Consider the following 27,917-nt stretch of genomic DNA (forward strand, 5'->3'; position numbering starts at 1 on the left):
TCTGCTCTGGTCTCTTTGTTACTGACAGCATCAGCATGGCTTTAGTTTTGAATGGGCTCTGTGGGCTCCCTCATTTTCCCTTACCCAGGCCAAGGACTGGCTCTGCAATGTGTGGCTTCCAAGCAGTGTGTATAGTCCTGATGCAACGGGTGAGTAAAGCACTAAATCGTTTTTACTGTCTCCTTTCTCCAAGGATTATTCCCTTTCTTTAGCAGCACCATGGCACAGGCTTGGTCACTGCCATGGTTGTTTGTCAGGGAGGTGATGTTTGTCTCAGAAAATTGCTGTGGGCGGTTGCTTGTGGGTAAGTTGTCTCCCTTTCTTCTTGTGCCACTGTCATTGGTGACTGTCTGTTATATCCAGGGATGGAGATTTTTCAGCCTTTGTGCTTAACTATTCTGACTTGTTCATGTGCACTCCTGGAGTCAGAGGCCCGTGTTTTCTCCAAAACCATGACTGCTGAAGTGTCTGGGCAGTTCTTCCCCTCTGACCACACAGGCACCTGCTTTCTTGTCTGCTTTCTTGTATGCCTGCGGGGCTACAGTTTTTTGTAGGCAATAGCTGAGCTATCTGTGCAGGCCCTGCTGACTTCAGAGCATGACTGGCATTCAGGGAATAAGCATCCACCTTGTCCCTATTGTTCTGTGTAGGAACATGCAATTTTTGGAGAGGAAATACTAATAACATCTGAATGACTAATGCTGTTGAAGGGAGGGCTTGGAAAAGTTCAAGGCTTAACCAGGTTTTGGGGACTCAACAAACAGTGCACACAAGGAGCAGCATTGTGCTGTGAGAGTAAAGGATGAGCATCTGCAAGAGACTTAAGCTCTTTATGTTGTACAGTCATGGTCAAACTGGAGATGGCACTTCTCATGTAGCAGTTTGCAGTCGGTTTGCATTGACAGATTCGTCTGCTCAGGGTTACACTGTTTTCCTCTGCTGTGGGCAGTGTGGCAAAGCCCATCACAGGTTTGGGAGCTGGAATGGGTCAGTGCTCAGCTCTCAGGGATGAGTGATCCCACCTGGAGCTGACCATGGGAAATCATGGCTTGGCTTTGTTCTCTGCTCACAGGGGATGGGTGTGCTGAGGAGCAGGTTTTTGTTTTACCTTCTAAGCTAAAATAGATTTGACAAAACAAATTTATTGAGAGGTCAAATGAGCAAACCATTTATTACAGTCAGAGCCTGTTTTGAACAAAGTTGCTGGCTCTGCTGGTGTTGCTGCCTGCCTTGAGGAAGTGCTGAGAGAAGGACAGAGAACCCTTTTGTAGGCTGCAAATGGTTTCAAGGGTTTTAGGTTGGGAATTGGAGGTGGGTTATTGGCAATAACCAAGGCAAGGGCTGCAGAGGGGTGGTTAATTAGGGAACAGCAGCCACGTTTGGGTGCAGCTATGGGCATGCTGACCCTTAAGCCAATGTCAAGCTATTAACTTCAAGGTTATATGTGGTCAGCATCTGGGGAGAAGGGGATGAGCATTCACATGCCCTTTGCTTTTCTGGTTGTGGTTAACTTTGTAAGCATAAAAGTGCAGGGTGAGCTTTGAAGGGCATTAAAGAAAACCTTGGAAGGGAATCAGTACCATGCAAACAACTAGCTCTGGTCCCAAGGGTCTGGCTGCCAGTTCCCAAAATAAGCTCTGAAAATGAGTGTGAGAGCTTTCCTCTCCCTCCTCCTGTTACCAGCAGAGCAAGCTCAAGGGGAAAGAGAGCAGGATTAGAAAGTGAGATTTGCTCGCTCATGACAGCAGCAGTCTGCCTGCTGTGTTTACTGGTATGGCAGAAGGCAAGGCTGTTGCTTTGGTATTTTGGGTTAGGAAAAGGAGGTGAAGGGAGTGCTGTGTTGTGGCCAGATGCTTCTGTTCATGGGCTCAGAGAAGGGTAGATTTGGTCCAAAATAACTTGATGTAGTTTTCCCATGGAGGAAACCAAGCTGGTCTGTCTTGCACTGTGATGTCATTAAAACTCCAGTAAGGAAAAATGCATCCCTCTTTATTCTTTGATAACTTCTGTGTGAGCCAGGCTCATCCCAGTACTATTTGTACTGTGGCAGTGATGAACTGTATGATGCAGGCTGTGCAGAGACCTGCTCTGAGGGCAGGCAAGCTGGTGAGTTAGTTACTACTCCTTGGGACGTGCTTTCAGCAATGAAGGCTGATCTTGCCTATCAAGACAAGGGGTTGACATTGTATGTCTCCTTTCTGCTCATAAGGATTTATTCTAACACATTCTTGGCACAGCATAGCAGAGCTACTAATATTTCTATTAATTTTGTTAAGCTTTCTTCTGTAACAGGAGCCAGCAATCTGTTCTTTAGAGCTCCTTCTATCCCCTTTTGCCATGGATCTAAAACTAAAAACCCAGGAGTTTCCAAAGAAGTTTGCTGATGGCAAGTTCAATCTCCTTCCCTTTTCCAAAGGCTCTTCTTGAGAAGCTGAAAATGCTTCAGGTGAGTTGTTTCCTGCTGTGCTGCTTCTCTGGTCTGAGTGCCAATCAGGCACAGCATCTTCAAAGCTGTTCAAGGTGCTGGCTCTGGCCATGCTGCTGCTGGGGTGACTGTTCCTTCTCTTGCTGGGGGCAGGGGAGATGGTATTTCTTGTTTCCTGATTTTGTGACCTTTTTGGAACAGGCATGCAATTAAACATCAGTCTTCCCAGCCTGAAAGCACACAAAGGGCCAGCACTGTTTGCTCTGCTGACCACAATGCTCACGGTACAGCAGTGAGGGGGCACATCAGGCTTGTGTGCAAAGTCCTTTACTGGGGATCCAGGACTCACCGGTGCCTCACGGCTGGGTTTTGGCACAGACCAACCTCAGCATGGGGTTTATATAAGCTCAGCAAGCGAGGAGGGGACTTGGTGTTAAAAGTGCACGGGGTGAAGCCTGTAGGTTTTTGATGTGACAAAGACAAGGGCTGCCCTGTGCAGCCCACAGGGAGAATGGCTCACTGCTGTCATTTCAGCATGAGGCTGACCCTGCAATCCAGCCAGAGGGAAAAGCTGATTTTTTTGTTTTCCTCTGTATGGGGAGCCTGAGTTGTTTATTTGCTAAAAAAATCTGTCCAGGGTTCACTGTGTCAGCCTGCAGAGAGCTTTGGTGGTGTTGCCACTGCATGTTTTTCTATGTAAATGAAGACAAAATGCTGACAACAAGGCCTACTGACTTTGGGAGGGCTGGAAAGCCCACCTTTTCCTGGGGCTCTGTCTCATGCCAGGGTTTATTGTGCTCTGTCGTGCCTTTGCCATGAACCTTTTGCTTGCCTTTGGTCATGAACCTTCCTAAGGTAGCACTTGTCCTTTGCCGCTGAGCTGCCATTCCTTTTCCTCTGCCATTTTTGTCTCTGTGTGTTTTCTTAGAAGACAAGTGTTCTCCGTGCTTGACATCTTGCCCTCCCATCAGCACCCCCCAGGCCAAGTAGCTTTCTTTGCCAAGTTTCCTTTGGATAGCACATATCGTGCAATCTATCTAAACTCTTAATTGATCTCTTAGGAATTGTTTTTCGTCTGAATTCCTGGAATGTTTCCATACACTGAAGAGTTTCCTCCAGAGGGAAGGGAAATTAATAGTGTGTCACTACCTCCTGAGGAGTGGTGGCCATGGGAAGGCTGGTTGTTTGGCTTATGCCTGTTGGGAGATGTGGGTTCTGCAGTGTTTGCTCATGGGTTGTGGCAGTTTTGCTTAATAAGGCAGCTATTTGGAGAGCAGCAGGAAGGTGAGTGGCTGCTCCACATCAGCAGCTTCCCCATCAGAGGGAGAAAGAGGGCATCCCAGGCAGATAAGCTGGGAGAGAATGACCCTGTTTCTGTGTGCAAAGGAGACCTGTGCTCATTTATGGAGAAAAGAGCAGATGACTGATAACCCCTCCCTTCTGAGAGGCTGGGTGAGCAGGAGTGGTGTTGGCAGGCAGTCAGGCTGCAGCATCTGTGTGGCACTGGGGGTCTCTGGTGGTGTGGCAGCCCCTGCACAACCCTTCAGCTCCATCTCCCTTTCCCTGTGATGAAATTCTGCCTCAAGCTGAGCAGGGACAGTGGCAGGTGGAGAGGTGCAAGTCCCTGCTCGTTCCACAGCAGCCCTGCAGTGGGTTGCAGCCCCTCTTCTCCCTCCTCTGATGCTTAACCAGCAGCAAATGGAAGTGAAGCACTGTGGGTTACGAACTGAGCAGATCTGAATTAAAATTCTTTGCCACTCACAGGAGCTGCAGCCTTTGCCGGCTCTCGGTGCCTGAGCCTGGCCTGGGTGCTGGGCTCTGGTGCCAGAAGTCTCACAGAGGCGTAGGTCCCTGCTGCACTGTGACTGTGACACCTCTTCTCTTCTGTCCCCGTGGTGATGCAGGCTGTCTGTCCTTGCCAGGGTGACTGCAAAGGACTCCTAAGGAGCTCTCCTCCTCACCCTGACACTGCTCTGGCTCCTGCTTTACCATTATTTGGCTGATCCCCCCCTTGTAGCTACCCCCAGAGCCAGCCTTGGATAACACAAGACTCAGCACAGGCTGAGGGAAGAGAAAAAGGCAAAAGCTTCAGGGTTCCTGCAGACTTGCAGGATCAGAGTAGAAACACATGCTAAAAAACAGGAAGCAGGAAGGCCACCTGTGGCTGTGACAGCTCACCAGCCATCAGGTGGTGACACTGGGAGAAGTGCATTTCCAAAAGAGCTCCTTTGTGCTGGTGCAGCTCCCAGCCTTGTGAAGGACTGTCCCTTCCCTCCTGTGCTCAATCCCTGTCCCAGCACCATGGTGCACCCTCCAGTGACCCTCAAAACTGTGATGAGCTTAATAAACCACCAAAATAGCAGAAGAAACTGCTGTGGATTTGCCAGCATTAAAGCAAATGTTGTTACTAATGATGTTCCTTAATGGCATGGTGTGTCTGCTGGCTTGGTGAAAAGCCCCAGCTCTGCTGTCTGTGTTGACAGGCATCAAAGCCCTTGGCCAGAGCTTCTGACCTGGTGAGCTGGGGTGTGATCAGACACAGAGCCTTCACAGGGCTGCAGAAGGAAAATATTCTCTTGATTTAGTAACTTGAGGCATAAAGAAGATGAAATGAGTTGATGAAGGTTGCAGGTTGGGTCTGGTGCTGCTAATGACTCTGGCCAGGAGGCTGGCATAAGAGCATCCTGTCCTGTCTGTCCCCTGCTGCAGCAGTTGTCATGTGTTTTGGAGTGTGAGTGGCTGGGGAGCCCTTACAAACAAGTGACTTGTCCTGAAATGTGCATGGAGAGGAGAGCAGGAGAGGACCTTGTGGCTGCTCTTTGGCCCAGCCCCACTCTCTGGGCAGGGGGGACATTTCTGCAGTGTGAGGCACTGACAGCACCAACCCCAGCTCTGGATGGACCAGGAGCTCTTACAGCATCTGGGCACTGCCTGGGAGCTGAGAGCATCAAAGCCACTCCCCAGCCTGATTCACAGTCACAGCTGGGGGCAAAATACAGGATTTCATCAGCAGTTGCTCCTGGCCACGATGCAGATGCTTCCTGTTGGAACTGGGTTTAGTTCAGGACCAACATCACATTTTAGTAGGTGTCTAAGAGCACGGGAACCAGGTGTTGAAGCAGGCTCAATTTGCCTGTTGCTGTGTATCCTCCACCAGCTCCACACTGTCGTTTCATCTGGGGTGTGGGAATGGTCACCAATTACACCCTCAGACACGCTCTGTTCAGAAAACATAACTTTATTATTAGTTGCAATATACATTGTATTCCTTTAAGAATCCTAAACTCATATATGGTTTTTCCATTGAAAATACCTGTGGATGTATATATGTTTTTATATATGTGTGTGTGTATATATATATATATATAATGTATTTAATTGAACTGGAACACAACAGAACAAGAGAGACAACCTCAGAAAAAACTTGTAAAAGGAAATGTGATTCCAATGGGTTTGTGCTGGCAGTGTGCTAAAGTGAGTGGTATAAAAAGGACAGGCTAAATAGAAAATATGATGGGTTAGGCAGTGGGAAATGGCCTCTCAGTGCTACAGGTGGTAGTTACATATATAGTTGATATATACAGTAGTTACACTTTGCTATTGCTCTGTCACAAGTGCCACCTGTTCTCCAAGGCAGACCAGGCTCTCGTGCAGCTCTGCACAGCAACATTCATAAGGCTGGCTGTGCTCTCTGCAAGTGGTACCTGCCAGTTGGAAATAGAGTGTAATTACATTTTCCTCAGCAGCTGCTCTGCTCATTGCTAATCTGGTCAGCCAAGGAAGAATTCCTCCGGGGCTTGGTGAAACCTAACTGGGTCAGTATAAAGGAGCTTACAGGCAGGAAAAGGGATCAGCAACAGCGGAGAGAGCTCAGATCAGTGCAGATCAGTGTCTCACCTGGCCCAGGCTGATTTGTTCCTGGCTCCTTCCCTCTGCACTCATTTCCCCACCTGCCAAAGAGCTGTGGCCCCTCTCTGCTCAGCAGCCAGCCCAGGGGTCTGCGGGGTCAGCACGGGCAGTCCCAGCTTCTTTTGGCTAGGTTCCCCTGTGTTAATTGACTCAGAAGGTCAGTTCAGAAAACTGGCTGAGGGTGGAAATACCTGCTGCTGTGCCATGGCTTTAGGGTAATTTGGCTTTCTTATTGTTGTTGTTCTTTGTAGGTTTTGTTTGGTAATGTGTTTTTTTTTTTTCAAACACAGCTCCTCCCCAACCCAAGTGCCACTGCTGAGCTTCGCTGTAGACAGAAGGACCAGTCTTCCCCAGATAATGTAATTTGTTTCCCTTTATTTCTGTTCAGCTGAAGATGTTTCTTGGGTGAAAGGGCACATTTTATCAAAGGCACTGACAAGGGACTTTCCTCTGCCAGGTTGGAGGGAGCGGATAGGCTCTGACCTTTCTGCTGAAGGGTCACTTCCCTCTCCCCTCCTGCAAAGTGCTTGTCACTTTGGAAGGGATGTAAAGAATGTGGGTATTGATTTAGTCCTCCTGACTTCCTCAAGAAAAGTGCTTTCAAAAATCCTATCCTTAAGTCATCATCTTGCTACTACCCCCGCAGCGTCTGTCACCTCTGGATCACACCCACTTGTTTCCCCTTCCAGCTGAAGAAGCAGGTGAGATTTATCACTGCTGTAGTGTTTCTCTTTGCTGCCTTTCTGTAGCGGTATCTGGCCAGGAGGGAGCTTGCTCAGGCAACAGAAGTTGCCTCAAGACAGGCTGCTGGAACGTGGAAAGCAGGTGACCTTCAGTGTGTCTTCCCAGAGTAAGTGTCACCAGAGGTTTAGCAGGGGCTGCTGAGAACAGCTGATTGCACTGGAATAAATATTTCAATAAAAAGCTGGCATTGCTGGGAGAACTACAGCTCATTCCTCTCTTTAGAGGCAAGAAAATAAAAATGCCAAAGTGCCTGGATCAACCTGTATAAAAGAGCTTCCCTGACTTGGGCCCCTTAGGGCAACTACAAGGACACAATCTGCATCCACACATCTCTCATCCGTCCATGCTGCTGGGACTGAATGGGACTGAGCCCTGATTCTGACTGTTATTGCACAGAGGTCCCTTTCCTGAACCTTGCTAGAACTGCTTCCAAAGGGAGAAGAGGTGGGTGACCCCCCTGACTGTCGAGGGATCCAGCCCTGGGGACAGCAGCTCAGTACACAGCAGTGCTTCTTGCTGCCAGGGAAGGCAGTGAGGGCTGGTTTGTCACTGGGGGAGATGCCCCATCCTCTCCTAGTGCAACATTTGCCTTCTCTTCTTGCAAAACCAGAGGGAGAGGTACAGGTTAAATTCCTTCCTTTTGGATAGTGCCAAGAAGTATATTCATGCTGGGGCCCATCACGCTGAATTAAATCAGCCTGCACAGCCACTCTGTCATCACTATGCAGCTTTTACTCTGTCAGTACAATGTCTCTGCCCTCATCTGGGGTCTAAACTCTTTCCTCTCACCCTGCTGCTAGCAGAGACTCAGTCAGCTCTAAAATTTGGCTTACCTGCACCACAGGCCCCATCCACAGGCTCCTCCACAGCAGCTTGTACAGCAGGGGCTGTGGATCTGTGGTACAACAAGGCAGAGGTTGGATGGATGACCACAGTCTACACTCTGCCTTCAGCTCCCCACACATGCTGAAGGGCTGAGCTCAGCCCCTCAGTGATCTGTCCCAGTGCTGACTAGGAGGAGACTGGGATGGGCTTGGACAGGATCTCTGCTCATGCTGTGGGTCTCATGCTAAACCAGTGGACCATGAGGACACCCACTGCTACTCCCCACCCACCAGATGCTCTGCACTTCTCTCTAGCATTATTTTCAGGACATTTTCCAATTGATGAAGAAAAACAACAGATTATGACTGTAAAGTTATGGTGAGAGGACCGGATCCTGGTAGGACAACATTGTTCCTTGCCAAGAGAAGGAATGATTAACTCCTTCCTTACTATCTTCCCATTTCTTTCCCAGCTTCCAGCCACCTCTATATATATATATCATATATTATATTACTATATTCTCTTATAACTTTGCTTTTTCAGTTTCAGTAGCACAAGTGATTAATTCCAAAAGAAAAATTAAAAAAAAAAAAAAAAGAGACAAGAAAAAAAAAAAAAAAAAAGGAAGGAAGGGAAAAAACCTGTCCCTAGGAATATTTACACAATAGTTCATATTGCAGAGGAGATGGGGTTTGATGTGGGGGAAAGCATGGGAATTGAATGTGCTAAATGGGTTTGATTCCACATTCCTGCTCTTCCCTCTGGGATCCTTCTTGGATGGTGAAAATCAAAGCACTGTTCAACACACTTTCCCCAAGTGCATACTCACAGAGGATGTGCAGGGAGGTGGGGGAGACATCTCTATGCTCTCCCCTGGCCTGGTCTGCCTAAAAAGGTAGTATCCAAAGGGGTCTGATCTTGAAAATCAGCCTTTCACCTTCAGAGAGCTGCCAGCTCCATCTTCAGCCTCTCCTCATCATCCAGCACCTTCGTTAGCGCTCTCCTCTCAAGGACCAGGGTTTTTAAGGTACTGGATGGTGGGGACAAGGGACACAGCTGGCATCAAAACCATGAAGTGGAAGATACTGATTTCTTTTACATACCAATATTATTGCAGTATAAACACACCCCAGTCACCACAGCAAAAGGAGAGATGGGGAAGCTGTGGAGAAAGTTTGGTGGGTAAAGGAGCATCCCACAGCTATCAGTTCTTCTCCAGATTAGGGCAGTGGCCATTTACATCAGCAAATAATGCCCTACCCTGAGCCTCTCCCCCCACCTTCCCTTATGCTGTGTGTGATAAAATATTCCAAAAATCCCTCCATGTTAGCTCTTTTCCCAAGAGATTTCTTGTAAGAAAAACATCTATTCCTAGAAAACCCCAGTAAAAGCTGCAAATGCAATTGCTCTTAAGTATGGCTGGTTTCCCCAGCTGCTGAGACCTTCTGGCCAATCCATGTCAGTATTTCTGTGAAGACAGAGGTAGAGACCTCAGGCAGCTCTTTGTGGAGGGCATGATAGGCTTCCTCATACACCTGCAACCAGGGAGAAGTAGAGATTAGCACAGAAAAAATAAATCTGCATGAACAAAACAACCTTCAGTCCCCTCTCATCAACACCCAGGTCCAACACATCCTGCCCACAACTTGTCAGGTTTTTTTCCGAGATGTAGCAGGTTATGAAATCAAGGAGATGCCACTGGTGGTGCTGGCCCTCAACAAGCAGGAAGGTGCTGTATTGGCTGCCTGACTTCTGTGGGTACCAGAGAACCCTGCTGCCATTCAGGAACATAATCCATGTCCCAGCCCCATACGTTTCTTGCTTCTTATCCCACTAAGGAGGAGGAAATACTTTTCATGCCCTTGGAGTGTAAAGGAAAATGGGGGATGTTCCCATCATGCCTTGGGCAATTTTACTCCCTTTAGTGCTCAGACCATCCAGTTATTTTTCCGATGACAAAAGCTTTCCCTTGGTCTCCCAGTCTCTCTTTCAGGTTTATTTATGTGCTAACAATTGATTAATCAGCTCTGGTTCTCTTGAAATGAGCAGATGCGAAGTGGCTTTTGTTGTCCAGCATTTTGGAAAGACCTTCCTGCACTTTTAACGAGCCTTACATGAGGTAAGGCTGGTGCTTGCACAGTTGGCATTGTTCAGAAGAGCTTTTTGGGTCAACACTTTACTTGCTTATGAGCCTTGCTCAACTTCTACACCAAGCTGCTTCATGTCCAAGACATCCTCTAGGCACACAGCCAGCACTGGGGCAGGCCTGGAGATTGCCCACCACCCCCTGCCCCCAGCCTGGCTGTAGCTGGTGAAAGGCCACCACACTGAGCCCAGGGAGGTCTGAGCTTGGGCTAGCTTCAGATGGAAGGGGCTGTCACCTGCCCATCCTCACTAATCCATCTCTTGGCCTCCAGCTCTCTGGAGGTCAGCAGGCTCCCTGCCCCTGAGAGTCCCTCATGCCAAGTATAATCTCCTAACAGTCAAGAAAACAAGATGACCTTGAGTGTTTTGTCCTGACTCTGCACGGTGTCCATCAGCAGATAGGAGCCCCTGATATCGCAGAGCTTGTCGGAAGAGCCGTGTAGCACCAGGATGGGCAAAGTCAGCTTGGGCAGAGCTCGCTCAATTCTGGCAATGGCATTCATCAGCTGGATGACAAAGGAGACCTTCATGCCACCATGGTAGACCAAGGGATCAGATGTGTAAGACTCCATCTGGCAGGGAGAAAGAGGTAATTTAAGATTAACAATATTTCATGCATATGAGAAAAAGCAGGTAAGTCTGGCAGTGAAGAGTCTTCCCTTGGCTTGCACAGCCATTCCATACTCTCTCAGGACGTCCAGCCATCAGAGTCTAGGTTAAGGTACTGCAGCTTACCAGCACTGCTCACACAACCTGACATGCTCTTTGCTGCATGTTTCTCTCTTATACCACTTGAAAGTATTCAAGCCACAGCTTTTTGAGAGGAGCTCCTGCAGGGAAACAACCAGTGTTGGACAAGACCATTCCCACAGGGGCACCTGCCTGCATTTTTCTCCTCTGCTGTGCCCTTCTGTCATTTCAATGTGATATTAATTCTACAGAGAGTTCTTCAGACTGTGTTATTTGAAAGCTGATGTTCTCCAGGGCATTATCATCTCTGCTGAGGGCTCAAATGTTCTCTTTCACTGTCAGGGGGTGGTGACCATGACCTATACCTACAGACAACTGACAGAGATGACTGCAAAGCCAAGGGGTCATCTCTGGCTGCAAAGTGTGACAGACAAGGCAGCAAATGATGGCATTAGGTCATAGGCAAAAAAAAAGTAGTCAACGACTTGCTCAGCCAGATTGTGAGGGGATAAAAATGCTCAAGAGCTGGTGTAGAAAGTTGCTAGGAAGGAGTAGTTACTGCAGCAGGCAAATCTAGAGTAAATATTTGTATACTGTATGTGGAGACGGCCCACACAGACACCACTATCGCAATATTTACCAGAATGCTTTGATTATGGGCTGGTCTCTGGCACAGCCTCCAGTTTCTCCCAACCCTGGCAGATGTTTATAGAAATGATGGTTATTTATAGGTTAGCTGAAAACAGTCTCCTTCTCTTCTCAGAGGCAGTGGAGTCTGCTTGAATTCTACCTTGAAGGCATTGACTTGAGGTCCTTTTGCCTGTGCCTGCTCTGAGGGGACCATGGGTAGGAGGTGACCCAAGAGGCCACCCAAGGACATGTAGCCATGTGTAGGCACAGGCAGGCACTGCAGGACAGTATGGACAGAAAGGTTTTGGGGCGGATTCTGTCTTCAATTTGCCGTGAGATGAGATTCTCAGGGTGGCAGAACAGTCCATGGTGGGGCTTTCCCATCTGGATGCATTCACTTGCCAGAGGGTTTGAAGCCAGTTTCCCCTGTTGTCATCTCAAATGTGCTGGAGTACAAAGCACTGGAAAAGGAGGTGGCAGTGAGGCACTCTGGTGCTCACAGGTCTTTCCTCATCACTTTCTTATTTCCAGTCCCCACCATCTCCCACTGCTTGAATCCAGCATTCCTATCCCTATGTGCAGCAAGAGAAAGATGTAGGGGGAAATTTGGGACTGTTAGTGGCTGACACCATTCAGACCCAGCCCACAGTACAGAGGGTGGGCCAGGGAGAGGTAGCTGTACAGCCACTCCACTTTGTACTGGAGTTGGACTGAAAAAGTCCAAGTTGTCATAGAACTCACTTAGGGATCCTTGGAAGTGTTGGATTTGATTAAGGCCATTGTTGTATTTTGGTCTCTGTGCAAGATTATGGCTGCTCTGAAGTGAGAGGTAATTTTTGGCAGGGAGACAAAGATAATCATCACACCTCATCATATAGGATATTAAACATGGTATCTCCCTTTCAAAGAAGTACGAAGTACGTGCGTGCTGAGGGTCTGGAAAACTGCTTGTAAGAGGCAACTGCAAAGACCAAACAGTGACTAAGACATTGAGTCATTGTAAACATCCCCTTCTCCTGCTGGTGGCCCTGAGAAGCAGAGACTGAACAGCTCTCAGTCATTTCGGCTCCCATGGACCATCCTAGTGCCCAACCAGCTCCTTGGTGCAGAAACCTCCATCTGCATCTTTCATCTCCTACACTGTTCCCTGCTCTCCAAAATCCTTCAAACAAGGCAAGAAGCTGCCTGTGTTTAGAATTGTTCCCTTGTGAATGTGCTCATGAAAAATATTCAGCTTTGACTTTCAGAATACCAAAGTGCCTCATGGGGTGCAGCTTGCTCTCCTGTTGGCAGCTGGGTCTACCCTGACATGCTCAGCCAAACATGGTGACTTTTCATTAGCTTTTTGAGCAAAACCACTGTCTTGCATTGGCTGCTTAGCAATTGGCTTCAGCCTAATCTGGACCTATGTCACAGTGTTGTGCTAAAGCAACACAGTTTTGAGATGGATGAGTTTTACTATTTTTTAGTTTGGTGGGTTTGTGTGGTTTTTCTGGGTCTTTTCCTTTTTGTTGTTGTTGGTTTGTTTTGGTTTTTTGTTTTGTTTTTTAATTGAATCCAATAAATAAGAGACTTTGCAGGAGGATTCAGGAGGGATAAAAGGGATAAGTGGATAGATTGACAGAAGGTTCCTTCCCATGGAGTAAAACAGTGTTGATGAATTCATGTGAGCTGGCCCCCTCCCCAGCCCCATAAATGCTAGAAGAATGACCTAAAGGGTTTCTTTCTTTCTCTTGTTGTCTGAAAGAGATGATGGTAGGAGTAAAAAAAAAAAAAAAAAAAAAAAAAAAAAAAAAAAAAAAAAAAAAAGACCAAACCCTGTCCTAGCCCAAAATGATCAGGACTGCAGGGGCAGTATCCTGGTCCTAGTCAATGAACAGGAATCCTTGTCAGAGTTAATGCTAAGTGCATGGGGTGAGTGCCAAGCAGCAGCTCTCTGGGGAAGAAGGAAAGACAGGGAATGGGCTTTATGTTTTGCAGGCTACAATCTGCAAACCCTGCAAGCCCAAAACTGCTGTTGCTACATCAAGCTCTGAGACAGGGTGCAAGAACAGAAGGTGATCCCAGCAGAGCCAGTGACTCCTTCCAGGCACTGTCAGGCAAAGGCTTTCCAGAGTCTCTCAAAACAGCTCTTTTTATCTTTATGTAATTCTAAGACAGCAGCAACCATTCAGTTGCTGCATCGTTTCCACCCATTTAGAGGTCTGCATCTCCTCTTGCAACCTCATCCTATGTGGACTTGGCAGGAACAAGGCTCAAGTCAGGGGGGACAATTCCACTAAATCAACAGCAGCTAACAAAGACTAGTGAGGTAAAGAGGTTTCTGCCACCGTGATGTCATTCCTTTTTGGAATAACAGGATTGGTTTTTAAGGTTGCTTCTTGCTCTCTTTTTTCTCTCTTGTGTTTGATACAGCAAACATCAAACAAATGTCTCTATATCATCCTGTGTTTTAGTCCCCACACCCTGAAGACAGCTTTCTGGGAACACAAACTCATTAGGAAATTCTTGGATGTTGTCCCAAAAATATTTCTAGTGAATAGAAAGCTGGTTTGGCAGGAGTATGTGTAGCATATAAATAATGGATGTTTCCAGCACATTGTATGCTTTAAATCTGAGTGTCTTGAATCCAAAAGGAGAGCGGAATGTGCTTAGAGGCAGCCAGAGGACCAAAATACTGTCTTATCTTCAGTAAGTGCCTGGAGCCTCAAATCCTGCTGCTTGGAGGGGGTCAGGAAAGCACTTTACATCACTACCCACAGCTGCTGTGTCAGCCGTGTGCTCACGTATAGACACAGAAGCACAGCACAGGGTGTCTCATTTGGGAGATGTCTCCATTATAGGCAGGCTCTAATGAAGCAGACCTACACCTTTATCCAGTGCAAAAGGCTCTCTCTTGCTCCATGGAAAGGGCAGAGGAAAAACCATGCTCCAAGGAAGCTTTGGAGACTTGAAGCATCACAGAGCAGACAAAGCAGCAGCAAATACGTGGTTAGAAAGACAACACAATAGCATTTATTATAAAGTGTGTCCAGTAGGTTGCTGTGGTGATTCCTAACATCACCACAACACGGAAGTGCTCAGTCAATACTGTGTGCCAATTTCAGGAGCTCTCTGACACTTTCCTAAATGCATTATTATTATTCAGGATATCCCTACATCATCACTTTTCTCCTACAAAGCTATCCAGTGCAGCAGTAGCAGAGGATCCAGCTCTTGGAGGCGTATTTAATGCATCCTTAAATGTTTTAAATTTAAAACATCCTTTAAATGCAGCTGCAGCAGAGTTCAGGTGTCACACAACAAATCAGTGCAGAAGCAGGCAAAGACCCACGTGTCGCAGACACACTCACTCTTCAGGTAGGGAATAAAGCTCTCCAGTTCCTCTCCTCCTCCAGAGCACTGATTGCTTTTATCCTCTAAATACAAATGTAGATGTGAAAACTTTCCTCTGTGTCATTTTAGTGAACCGATTGTCTAATTTAAACCTTTTCTCTGAATTATATGCAACAAGTTATGGCAGCTGAATGTAATTATGAACAGGTTTCTACAGCTAGATTGGAGTCAGCCTTCTTCCCAAGCATATATTTTGTGCAGCCTCATATGGTACTTTCAAGCATATGTCACACGGTGCATCAGCGGATGCACATGATCTCACTCCGTGCTAGTCCTGCCTTCTTTTCCTCAGCTCCTTAGATCTTTGCACCTCCAATACAGTGAAATCTTATGCTCTGTTCAAGGATAAGTGAACTGAAAGTCATTGAAACAAAAACCCTTCTGGCAGTGCCAAGAAACAACCCTGAGCTTTGAGGCTATTCTGGGAAACTCTTTGCTTTCCAGTTTTCTGAATAGGTGAGCCAAAGATGTGGGATATGCTGAGGCAAAATGCACTGCACTCACACAGATGTTGGCACCGTCTTTGCACCTGATCCTTTCTGTTTCAATTCTAATGCTGGTCAAGCTGCCTCCCCAGAGAAAGGCAATTTATTAATTCCTAGTTCAGGTATGAACCATTGCATGAACAGCAGGGAAAGTTACAGCATTTGTCAGTGAGACATGGGCATGGTAGCATAGGAACAAGTGACCACTTTGCACCAGCTAAGCTCTTGAGACACTCTTGAGCACCATTCTCTGTAATTCAAGAAAAACGGTGCTTTCTCAAATGCACCAAGTTCTGAGTTTAGCCTAAGCACCTTCATCCACTTACAGTTTGTGACTCTCTCCTTTCACTGCTCCCACAATGGTGAGAAGGAAAAACCTTCATTAGGTGGCAGTTGCAGAAGTTGCAATTATTTTTGCAGTGATGTAATGAATAGGCTGAAAAAGTTATTACCAGGAGTGAGTGTGAATGGGAGGTAAGTTCCCAGGCTATTGTGGCACAATAAAACTCAACCCCGGGACAGTTCCATGCACATTCACAGTGGTGTCTGGAGCTGTGTTGTTACAACAGCTGCTTCAATTGCAGCTCCTTAAAGTATTATTCTTGGGTGCAGCACGAATATATCATTTGTTTGGAAAGGCTGTAGCAGAGTCAGAGTGTGATCCAGGAGACCCTGTAACAAGTTCTTTGGTTCAGTCATGCTCTTTTCCTCTGTTGGAATGCATCTGGCACAATGTGATCCTGGTTTGGAAGCAGGAAAACAAATCTCCAGGACTGTGGCGTTTTGCAGGATTTCACCACAAAGAGCAGGGGTGGAAAAGTTGACTTTAGCAGTGTGTTTGCAACCTGAGTTGGGTGTTGCTGCTGTAATGAGTGGTGGTGGTGCAGCAGAGATAAAGATATGGCTCCCATGTGCTTCCCACTGCACCCGCAGCTCTCTGTCATGTCTGGTACCCAGAGCAGCTGTGGGTGCAAAACACACCCCAGGGAAGAGCAGCTGGTTTCCCAGAGTCTTCTGTGAACAGTCAGTTCCACTGGCTTCAGAGACACGTCACCTTTCTACCAGCACAGATTTTGCCCTCCCGATTTAGCAAAACACTTGTGGGTTTTTCTAAAAGAAAAAAAGGCGGGATTGGGACAAGGTACCAACTATGCAGTGACTTAAAATGGCTTTAAGGTTCTCACCTCTTTCTTGTTCCGGGAAATTGCATTTGGATCTATCGATCCCAGTGATAGGTTTGGGAGCACAAAGTTGAGCACTTTTGCTGCAAAAACCTGTGGGAAAGGGAAGGAAGCAGTTGAAGAGCCAGTTAGAGGAAGAGAGGGAACATAGAGGCCCAAATCCTGAGCTGATGGAAATCAGCACAGGAGTTAAATAGTTGAGAATTGTCAGCTAACTCTGGATAAAGATCTGTCCTATATTTAAAACACTTCTCTTAATGAGCAAAGTGTTTAAACTGCTCCTGGGAGCAGGGAGTGGGTGTGCAAGACTGAAATGCCGTCAGCTGTCTGTCCTCATGCAGCAGCAAAACTTCATTGTACTGTGCCTTTTCCTCATTCTTCAGTTAATTTCTGAAAGGCCTCAGTTAAGTACTTTGATAGGAAAAGGTCATTTCCAACTCTCAGAGGGCTGGGTTTTGGTGTTTTATTGCCCTTTTCTTGCTGCCACAGTTCTGATTTCAGGCTGCAATGGTAAGTGATGTTGGGTGCCATTTGCAGCTGTTGCCTAGGCTGCACTCATTTTGATAAGCCTATTCTCTGGGGAACCTGTAAATAAACAACAGCCAAGTGTGCATGCATTGGCTAGGAATCCATTGCTCATATGTCTCCTGGGAACAACACACAAAAGCATTGAGCAGCCCAGGCTGGAAACTACTGGTAGAAGAAAGGGTAACATCTTTCATTTCAATAGCAATACAAGCACACTGATACCAGAATTCTCCTCTGATCTTTGATAGCTGCCTTTAATTAAGTGATCACTGCTTAAGTCAGAAAAGACACAGTTAGTGTTCATTGGTCTGGTTTATGGCCCTGTGTTGTTCACAGCTAACACTTGGAGGTAGGCTGTCCCCTATGCCCTGTGTTTCTGAAGATGCCTAATCATTTCTGAAGCACTCCCTGGCACTTCAGATCGCAGATGACCTATGACAAATTAATTATGATATTAGAGGAATAACATAAGGTTGAAGTCAGTCATTGAGGAGTGAAAAGCAGCAAAGACTCATAACAGGTTTGGGAACACGTGTACCTTGGGGTAGATATGAGTAGGAACCAGTGTCACTGTCTGTCAGTATTCTGAGCCCCTCACTGGCTATGATGTTGTGTCAGCAAAATTAATTTTCTCTACACAACAATGCAGGTATGAGCTTATGATTATCCAAGAAGGAATGGGGTTTTCCTCATTTCATGTTAACTCCAGGCAGTGATGATTTGAGCTATGCACCTTCATCTATCCTAGGCAGATTATGGACTCTGAACCTGATGACTATCATCTCTGCTAAACTGGAGAGAATAAAGGAATAAAGAAAAGAAAGTTTTGATATAGTACTTTCTTCCAGTTCAATTACACCTTAGGAGAAGTCCTTTGTAGTGTTACTTGGTGCAGATTCAGTCTGGACAGTGAACAACATGATGCCCAGAAAGCAACAGAGGTGAAATGGAAAACACATAAGGTAAAGAGAGAATATTTTTAGTGAGTCCTTAAACAATAGGCTGAGGGTCAGTACAGGATTAAACATCAGGGAATATTTCATAAGGGGTTGTGCTGCCCAGCTGATTTCAAAGCTTTCAAGAGCAGAAAATTTAGAGGGAGATGCTCTTTCACCCCTGCTCTGCCCTTTGCCAATGTATGTGGCTCCTGTCTCTACAGCCTTTGAAACTGCAAAGATTCAGAACTGAATTTTGTCCAGGTCAGTTGAGAAAAAAAGGGGAAGGCAGCAAGATCCGTCTCACTCTACTGGATTTGCAACTGGATGCTTCCATCAGGACACAGGATTTATAGGGCATTGGTGAAATTGTGTTTCTGTAAAGACCATCATTTGTTCTTCCTGCACAGAGCCTGCAAACATGCTGTGCTTCTGCTGCTGCCAGAGCTGGCTCGGCAGTCAGGGAAGGTATTTCTAAAAGGCTCGCTGTTATTGTTGTCTTGAGCCTGCCTTTCTTCAGGCCAAGGTAAATTCTTGCTCAGCTGGAAACTTCCCCAGCAAAGGGATGAATGCAATGGTCCTTGGGAAATGGCCCGGGGCTGAGAAGTCATACCAGTTCCAAGGGAAAACTAAGCCTTTGCTCCTCAGAAGCACAATCACCATGAAATGTTTTTTGACTCTCAGAGGAAAAAACCACACAGCTTTATGGGAAAATGTGGCTTATACAGGAATACTCTGCTTGTTTTCAATCCTTCCTCTTGAAAATACCTTTTCAACTCACAAAATGATTTCAACTGAGTGTGACAGAGCAGAGCTATTTCAGGAACAATTAAATTTTTATCAGTTTTGAGATGCAACAATAGATTTGAAAGAGAAAGAAACTGACTGTGCTCTTGTAATACTGCATGTGAGAGACTTCTAGGAAAGAGACTGTATAAAGAGCTCCAAAATACTTCAATTAGAGAATAGGATTTCCTACCTAAATAATGCATCATTGCATTTATATCTTACAGGGAAATAAAGCAGCATCTGGTGCAGATCTGCAACAAAACAGACTACAGTAATGCTAGTTCCCACAGAGCAGGTGAGTCCTGGTTTCAAAAAGGGCTTATCATCTAGCAAAAGGTAAAGCTATAGCAATATTTCTCTATTTTCTTTGACTGGAAAGAAAAGGCTAACAGTGTCTCTCATATTCAGACTTCTTATTGTTTTTCTTAATAATTATTCTTTTTCACTTTTCCAAGTAAGAAGAAGCAGGGGCACTGGTGCTCATGGGACACTTATGCCAGATCTAGCCTCACCCATGAAGAATCAATAACCAGCCTCCTAAAACCAGACTTTGATACTCTGACTCCTATTTAAATAAGTTTACTTATTTAAAGTTAAATAATCCAGTAGACTGGATGACTTCAGGATTCCAGTAGACTGGATGACTTCAGGATTCACTTGTCTTAAAATTAGACTATGGGAAAGCACTTAGAAGGAAAATATTGTCTAGCATCCAGGTGGTGCATATCTCAGCAGGGTCATGCATACTAAGGTGAGAGGTCCAAATGTATTTTCTTCAGTGGAAAGGAGGTGATTAGAAAGCACTCTTTTTGGTGCTTGCAATAATTTGTGAGGTCCATAGATGGCTTTGGCTACAGCAGAAGGTGAGACAGGATTATATTGAAAGCTGAGGCAATTTGTCTCCTTCTTCACAGAAGGAAAAAAAAAAAAAGGAGAAATAGCTTAGAAGTAAATCAGAACAAGAAGCTAGCCCTAGGAGAAATGTCTAAGGAGAAAAGATAAAGGAAGGAGTCCTGTGGGAATTAGAGGCTCTGTCCTTCCTGCTGGTTTAGCTGCTCCTTCCCTTTGCTTCCAGCTTCTTTTAGGATTGTTGTTTATTCATTTGAAAATGCAAAAAGGAAGAGAGAGCTGAGGCCCAGTTGCTTTGCAGAACTTCCCTGGGGAATACCAAACTGGGCAATGCAATTGTGGATCAGAAACAGCTCTGGAGGGCAGATGTGAATGGAAGGGGGGATAAAGCCTAAACACAAACCAAAAGAGATGGTCTGGACAAGAACCATCCTCAAGCCAAAGAGGATGCAGATGGGCCAGTGATGCTTTAGCTGGAAGCCTCTTTTGAGGCTCATAAAAGATTTCTGGGACTCAGGAGCTCTAGTTCTGTTCAGAAATTGGTCATCCCCCAAATGTCAAAAATAACCCTGGCCTGACTTAGCCAGCAGCCTGTGTTGCAACTATACCAGACTCTGCATGAGTCAGGAAGAAAGCTGTAGGAGAGGAAGAGAGAGGGAGGCATTGTGTGGGCTGCCACAGGGTGAGGTGAAGAAAGCACAGTCTGCTACCACCAGTACCCAGCTCTTGCTTAAATAGGTTTTTCTGGACAGGTTCAGGATTCACTTCCCCTCTGAAAAGTAGGTAGAACTGTGGGGGAGGCACTTAGAAGAAAAGCACTGACTGGTATCTGGGTGGCTCAGACCCCAGCAGGGTTTTGCATTTCAAGGCCAGAGGTCTTAATACTTTTCCTTCTGCAGAAGAGCAAGGTGACCATGTGCAACGCGGGTTTGCTCTTACCTTGATGGGAGTAGCGACTTCTGGGCTGGCTACCACTAAAGGAGAGATTAACAGCATGCCTGAAAACTCACTGGGTCGCTCACTAGCTGTCAGAATGGAGATGGCTCCCCCCTGCAATGCAAAATAACAGCCCACAGCTTAATACAGGTGCCAACATCTTGTTTGTATAGTAATCCTGTTACTGGAAGGGGTTTAGTCCAAGCAAGCAATTACTTCTGCCCCACTGAAAGTGCAGTGTGGTCAGCAAGGAAGGCTGGAGGGGTAGAAGCACTGGAAGTGTCTGGTTTTTCTGGGGGAGAAGAGATCTGGTTTCTGCTCTCATCCTATAAACCCTCATGTCACACTGAACTCAACTATGCATGCAATGTCCATCAGCTCCTTGGGATGCCTTGTGTCCTCCTTACTTAAAAGGACTAAGAAGCAAGAAGAAAATGTCTGAAGTGGTAGTTCAGGTGGGACTTGAAAAATAAGTTGAGGTTTATCAGCTCGGGATTGGTGCAGCATTGGGAAGATGCTGTGAAGCCGGGCTTGCTATGTGCTGTGCCACAGGTAACCTGGGCAACAGCAATGCTGCCACTGGCATGTGAAAATCTTCACTAATTAATGGGAATCAAATACTCTACTCCTCAGTGTCCCCAGCCCCTCCAGCCCCACAGTGTTGAGCCAAGGGGCTGGCAGCAAACACCCAGCCCATGGTCCGGAGCTGAACGACAGCCAGACTGAGACATCCTGCATGAGGACAGGAGCTGATGGTGAGGGGTGCAGATGGAAGGGATCCAGTGGGCTTGCTTGGGAAAGTTTGCAGAGGATTAGTTGCCAAGGGAAATAATTTGGTGAACTTCCACACTGCTGGAGAACCAGGGGCTTGTTAAATGGAGCAGCAGAGAGAAGCATCTCAAAGACCTCACTAGGAAATTGCTCCTTGTTACAGTGGCTTTGGAGTGCAGGAGCCCTTCAGAGCATGCCATGCCTTCTTATGCAGGAACACTTATTTATCTGAGCACAGACTGACTCTCAAAGTACTTATTCATTTTCCTCTTCTCTGGGAAGGCAGGGAGGGCAGATCAATGACATCAGTGGGAATACTGTTAGCTTGAATAAAGGGATTTGGCTCGTGCTGTCAGAATCAGGCTTCAGATTCTGTACACCAAATCAGTGCCTTTGTTTTTGCAGCCTTAATCCCTGGTACATTTTCCTGTTAGGTTGTTTAACAGAATGAGGCTACAGGGTATTTTCATGTTTCATCCCCGTGCTGCTCACAAAGCTTTGGAGGGCTTAACCTCCTGGTTACTGGTTAAAATGAAAGGAGAAGCCCAGTGCTGCAGGGAGTTGGTGAGACTTACCACATAGCCACGGGAATTAATGGTTGTGTTAAAAAACAGGTTTCATGTTGTAAATGGCACTAATTAGGGCCATGGTGGGAGTAGAAAAGTAAAGGACTGTCTTTACTCAAGGCAGATCTCAGGGTTATAGCATGCTGGCAGATCAGTCAGTGAATGAAGTGGAAGGTTCCTTGTAGTTTTGTTTCCCTGCTGTGGAATGAGTTATTTCCTGCCATCCACATGAGTACCACCAGACTATGACACATGTCCTGGGTGCTGCTGGGAGGGGTAGGGGATGGTGCTTACCATGGAGTGCCCCAGGATGAGAACAGGCAGTTCAGGGTGCTCTTTCTTCATGAGATCAATGTGCTGCAAGCTGTCCCTGATGAAGACGTGGAAATCTGAGACAACCATACGATCACCCTCACTCTGCCCATGGCCAACTGCAGGGGAAAAGGAGAGCACACAGCTAAATCACTTGAAGCAGTGGTTACAGTCAAGAAAGGACCTGGCAGAAATAAACCTGTTGGACTGTTTTGGTCCTAACTTGACCTTCTTCCTGCAGTCATCTCTCAACAGAAAAAAGTGCTGCAGAAATGCAAAGGAAACTGCACAAAGCTGTCAAATTCCATACATACCTGACTTAAAAAAAAAAAAAAAAAATCATAGAATATTAAGGGGTTGCAAGGGGCCTCTAAATTTGGAATTCTATTCCCTCATATTTCTATCTGCTCTTCAAAACCAAGAGTACTGATTTACTTCTTGCAACCCCCAATATGAGGGTGAGGAAGGGCTGTCTTGCCTTGCTGATGGGTCGATGTATGCTAGGAAATGGGGATTTGCCTCAGGAATCATATGCTTTGGGTCTGGCGGCTCACTGTACAGCTGTGACTGCTGTGTAGCATCTCGGCAAGAAAGATTCTGAAGACTATATACAATTGCTATTAACTTAAGGGACTATGAACACTGCCTTTTCCAGGGCCTGAATGTGCATAGGCTTCGCATTCCTGCTTTTTCTCATGATACCCTGCAGCAGAGGGTGGGCTGGAAATCTCCTCTGTGAGAGGTAAGGGGTCAAGTGATAGAGGCCGTAACTGCCTGCAGTGGTGTCTTCCTCCTAAACAAGTTAGTGCAAACTGAACCACACCTGGACACTGTTTCCTCATGCTGTATCTTGGAATTATCTTGCCTAATGGAAGGGAAGGGGAAGATTAAATTGGGAGATGGTGAGTTGCCATGGGAACAGTGGCATCCCTGGCAGAGGTGGAGCCAGCATCACCACCAACACAGCCCCAGGCAATTTTGAGCTTGCAAAGGCTTGAAATTAATACCACCTTGGGGAAGCAGTTTGCATACTTACCTGACCACACATGCATGTTATTGTCTATCAGAAATAGGATTTGTCCTTAGAAACAGCCCCTTTGCTTGTTTCTGTTCCATGCAGGTTGTTAAGGAAAATTGTGAAGTGGAAAATGCATCCCACCCTATGGGTTAGGGTATAGGGGTGTCTTAAACATCTCCCTTCTGCAGAGTGTCTCCTTAGGCCTTCTCCCGTGGGCACTGAGGCACATTTATAGACACAAAGGGACAATGACTTGTTAAAGAAGGTGAAGCTGATAATTGTTGACACACTGGATGGTTCCCCTTCCAGTGATCAGCAAAGAAGAACACTGCTGACACAGCCATAAAGGTAGTTACATCTGCTGGCAGTGGTCATACCAGTGGAAATCAGAAGGTCTCAACTTTTTTGTAAGCCACCCAAAAAATCACCTTGCAAATTAGGCAGAACTTCTAATAAAAAGCTGGATGAAATTCACTCTATCTAGGAAAAACTGAACCCCAAACTTGGTTTTTTGTCCTGTCAGGTGATCTCTGTGGCTGGGTGTTTTGGCAGTGAAGGCTGCAATCAGCCACAGTGGCTGCCAAAAAACCACACACATGTCACACTGATCAATTATAAATAACATATTACCAGTTCTGCTTTCCATGCATACACTCCAATTCCTGCTAAAATATGCTGCAGCAAGCATCCTCCATGGATCAGTGACCAGAAACAAATCAAAGAGCAAATTAAAATACGAGTCATTATAATCTCCAGAAGGGAAATCATGTGTGTGGCTAGAGGAACTATTAATTTTAAACTGGTTTTTGTTACAGATGGAAAGTGAGCTTTTTACAACTTTTATACACATCCAGTCCACTCACTTTATGGTCCTCAAATGTGTTATCTCTGCCTACTATTCAACTCCAAAAGTAGCAGGTTAATATGAGTTGAACAGTCCAGAGAGAGGAACATTTTCCCTAATGGAGCTCTGCACTTCAGGTTTTATTTTATTTTCTCCAGTGCTGCCTCACTTTCTCCTTGTCTGCAGTGCTCAGACAGCTGAGCAGGCAGAAACAGCAGACCCCCGTGGCCCAGGTCTGTAAATGGACCATGACTTCTTGCTCTGGAACTGTGAATCTTTGGTCTATTTTTGGGTGAGACAGAGGCAGGTCTGGAAAGCCTCCTTGGCTCTCAGCGTGGAGAATTACCCCTGCTCCTACCACTTAACAGTGACACTACCACATAACAGTGACACTGCTTGTAACAGTCAAAGTAATGATTGTGGAATCCAAGAAATACCTGTGCAATGCTATGACAAGTTCCTCTTTGAATTTTTCCAGGATTTGGGTCTTTTTATTAATAAATTAATTTAATAATAAATTTAATAATAACCCTGGTTTTAAATACTAAACTCCTGTTCCCCACTCAGATGGCACAGAGCAAAGCCTGAGCAGCAGTCTGTCTGCACATGTGGGAAAGGAAAGCCAAGCAAGTCTTTGCTTTGATACTATCCCTGCCCCTTGCACAAGATTAGCCAGGGGATATTGCTAGGTCACTGTTTTCTGTTCTTCCCCTCCAAGAAACCAAACTTGTTCCCTCAGTGAATGAGTATATTGCAAGTTTGAATCCCCCAGCTGACAAAGGTTCAGGGTGAGGAACTATCCCCTTCTATCAGATGAAAGACATTTGCACAACTAAACATCAAGAGTTAAGAATATTGATGTATTTTTCTCTGATCTTTTGCCTTTAGAGCTGTTAAGAATGAAAGGTCAGGTTTATCCTTGATGTGAAGCTATTAGCTTTGGGTTTTGCTGGGAATGAATCTGCTGTAGTGATTCCACAGTGCCAGTGGCAAAACAGTGGGTGCAAGAGGAGAGGAGCCACCTTCCTCCAGCAATTGGAACTAACCAGAGACTGCTCTGCACCCAAGTGACACAATGCCAAGGGTGACCACAGAGAAGTATCCCAAGAATCACAGCTCCATGAGCTCCTCATCACAGCACTCCCACAGGGGCCCCTGGTTTCAACAGGGCAGTGTGAGGTGCAGTGCACAGAGCTGTGACTGCTGGTGCACATCCCCACGGGCACACTCAGTGTCCAAAACCTTTTAAACTGTTTCACATCTCTCTGGCTTCACACCCAGCTTGTGTGGTTTACTGCTAGTACTGTGTTTGTGCAGTGCCTCAGTGATCATTTCAGGTTGTGTGCACTGACCCTTACCACGAGTCTTTAAAAGTGGGAATCCAAACCACATATTTTCAAGTTGCAAATCTAGAATTAGAAGGTTTAAGCATCCATTTCCAGCCAAACACACCAGCAAAATAACATACTTTGCTCAAAAATCTGAATAAAGGCTGTGATGATGTGGCCAAATATGTCATAGTTATTAAATTCTTCCCTCTGTTTTCGGCATGAATACGTTCAGACTGTGGTTCTGCCACTACAGTCAAGAACAACAACTTAGTCAGTCCTGTCAGAAAGCATGACTTCAAAGCATGATTCTATTTATGATTATAGATCCTCCAAAACTACACATCTCTCTGGATATAATAATACTGATGCCTGCACAGGAAGACAAAGCTGAGAGCTCAGGGATGCAGTATTTGAGGGTGTGAGGTCTCTGGGGAGTCTGTTATAAGCGTGCAGGTATGACTCTGCCTGCATAACAGATCCTGTGACCCTGGAAATGCACACTTCTACAACTCCTTTCATTCCTCAAATTCCATATTCTCTCATGCTGTGGGGCTTGCTTTTGAAAACCACTCCAAAGCAGCCAGGGTCTTCAGCTGACATTGGCTCACCTGTCTCAAAAAAGGTTACATCCTGGTCAGATTTGAAATACACTGAAAAACATGTAACTAAAAAGCACAGTCCAACTTCACACTTCTTTCCCTTTATTGAAAGCCAAATGAGAACTGCCTGAAGAAATAAGCAGCTCTGGGCTTGTTGGGCAGGCTTATTCTGATGAGGGGACCTGGTCTGGATCTACAGCAGCACGATGCTTTTTTGCTGGGGCTGTGAGGCCACGTCAGAGGCGAAGAAATCTGTCCTTAAATGCAGTAAAGAAGACAAGCAGAATATTAGGCAGAGAGGAGAGCTTGGCAGTACCTGTCTCTGCACCCTGTGAGGTGTCTCAGCAGCCAGCCCTCCGAGGCACTGCAGTGATGGGCAAGTGTGGCAGCACACCCTGTCCACCCTCCAATACCTGCACTGGTTTTCTTCTAAACACTAACTTTTACAACAGCCACACACTATAAATATTTGTTTCTCTTTCCAAATGCTCAATCCTCCTGACAAAAGCGGAGCCTGACCCTGGATTCTCAGGTGATGACTGAACTGACCCTCCAACCTTCAGCAGGGACATTTTGCTATGGAAAATAAGGTGATGGGAATGCAGGTTAAATGTTGAGTTCAGCTATGGTGCTGTAAATTCACCAATTTCTGTGCTGTTCCTTAAAGATTACAGTCATTGGAAAGCAGAAATAATGCACCATGTTGTTTTTTCAGCCTTTGCCCCCTATTTATTTTTATATTTTTTAATGGAAAAGCCATAAAGCAAAGAGAGAAGACAGGAGAAATCTGCCTAGGGAACAATAATTTTTCAGGAAGAATTTGTATCTTGGCTTTTCACATATTTTGATGTTTCCAGCTTTGGGGGAAAGGGGATGATTTGGATCCATTTTTATTGTAGTGAGGACACCACCACTGTAGGATGAGATGTTCTCCCTGGCCAACTGATGGTAGAAACAATCAGGAGGAATGCAGGGGTTGCCTCCTGCCTCAGGATTCATCAACACTATCTGTTTTCCTCTCTAGAGGCATAACTCCAAGATTTTAGAGTGGGAGAATCAGGAACAGGCAAAGCCAGGGGTTAGGTCAGGAATTCCAGGCTTACCACTCCTTCAGTACAGACACATTTTGAATTGCAGTGGTACTAACAGAGGAGTGTCAGGAGTTTTCAGTGGTTAAAGGTGAGAAGTGCCACTGCTGTAAAGTCAGTGATTCCCAGACACAGCTGAGGAGCAGCTCTGGTACCACAGAGTCCCACACTGGAAAGAAATGTCTTAATAATGGCAGAGACGCCATTGCCAAGGCTTGGTGCTGGAGCATTTGATTTAATAAGCTGGGGCATGATGTGATTCAATTCCCAAAGTCCTGCGGTAGGCCAGAAAAGGTGATTTTGCTGCTTTAGCACTGGCACTGCAGCAGCAGTGGGCAGCAGCTAGTTACAGCACAGACAGTGGTGTGCAGAGAAATGATTTTTGTTAGAGCCCACAGCTAAGCTCAGGTTGAAGACCCTTTTCTTTCACTGCCTTGTTCATCAATAAGCTTGTTGGAATCTGACAGGTCCATTTGAACCAAATGTCCAAATGGCTTTTGGAAAAGAAGCTATTATGTGTTTACTAGCTTTTGGAAGGATTTTTTTTTATTCCTGAAGTCCTCTTCTTCTATTTTCTGCCCAAAATTGGAGATGGAAGGACCTCTCACCGGTGTTGGACACTGTGATATGGGAAGGTGAGCTCATCTCACCCTTTTTTGCTCTCACCTTACCACAGGTCATGCTGCTGGTAAGAGACATGAGAATAGTTGTGTCCTGCTTGCTGTTCAGCTGTCTGGTATAGGAAAAAATCTCAACATAATTAAAAATTCTCATAGATGCTTTCCCTCTGCAGGTGGCCCACACAGAGGAATGAAGCTGGGTCTGGAGCCCACAGGAGGGAGATGCCAGTGACAGAAATGTGGATGGTTCTTATGGCACATAAGGTCTAACATGCCAGCCTAAACCCTCTCCCCATGATCT

General features: G+C 45.9%; 1 protein-coding gene across 1 annotated transcript in view; it reads right to left on the minus strand.

Moving 5' to 3' along the window:
- Positions 1 to 5,647: 5,647 nt before the first annotated feature.
- Positions 5,648 to 27,917, minus strand: part of MGLL (monoglyceride lipase) — a 61,813-nt gene continuing 39,543 nt past the window's right edge. Inside the window, 5 exon segments of the mRNA XM_066326675.1 lie at positions 5,648 to 9,438; positions 10,405 to 10,620; positions 16,434 to 16,523; positions 20,471 to 20,581; positions 22,099 to 22,235. Of these exon segments, the coding sequence (XP_066182772.1) occupies positions 9,313 to 9,438; positions 10,405 to 10,620; positions 16,434 to 16,523; positions 20,471 to 20,581; positions 22,099 to 22,235 (680 nt within the window). The 3' untranslated portion in view covers positions 5,648 to 9,312.

Source organism: Sylvia atricapilla, chromosome 11 (assembly GCF_009819655.1).
Source record: "Sylvia atricapilla isolate bSylAtr1 chromosome 11, bSylAtr1.pri, whole genome shotgun sequence".
Taxonomy (NCBI): domain Eukaryota; kingdom Metazoa; phylum Chordata; class Aves; order Passeriformes; family Sylviidae; genus Sylvia; species Sylvia atricapilla.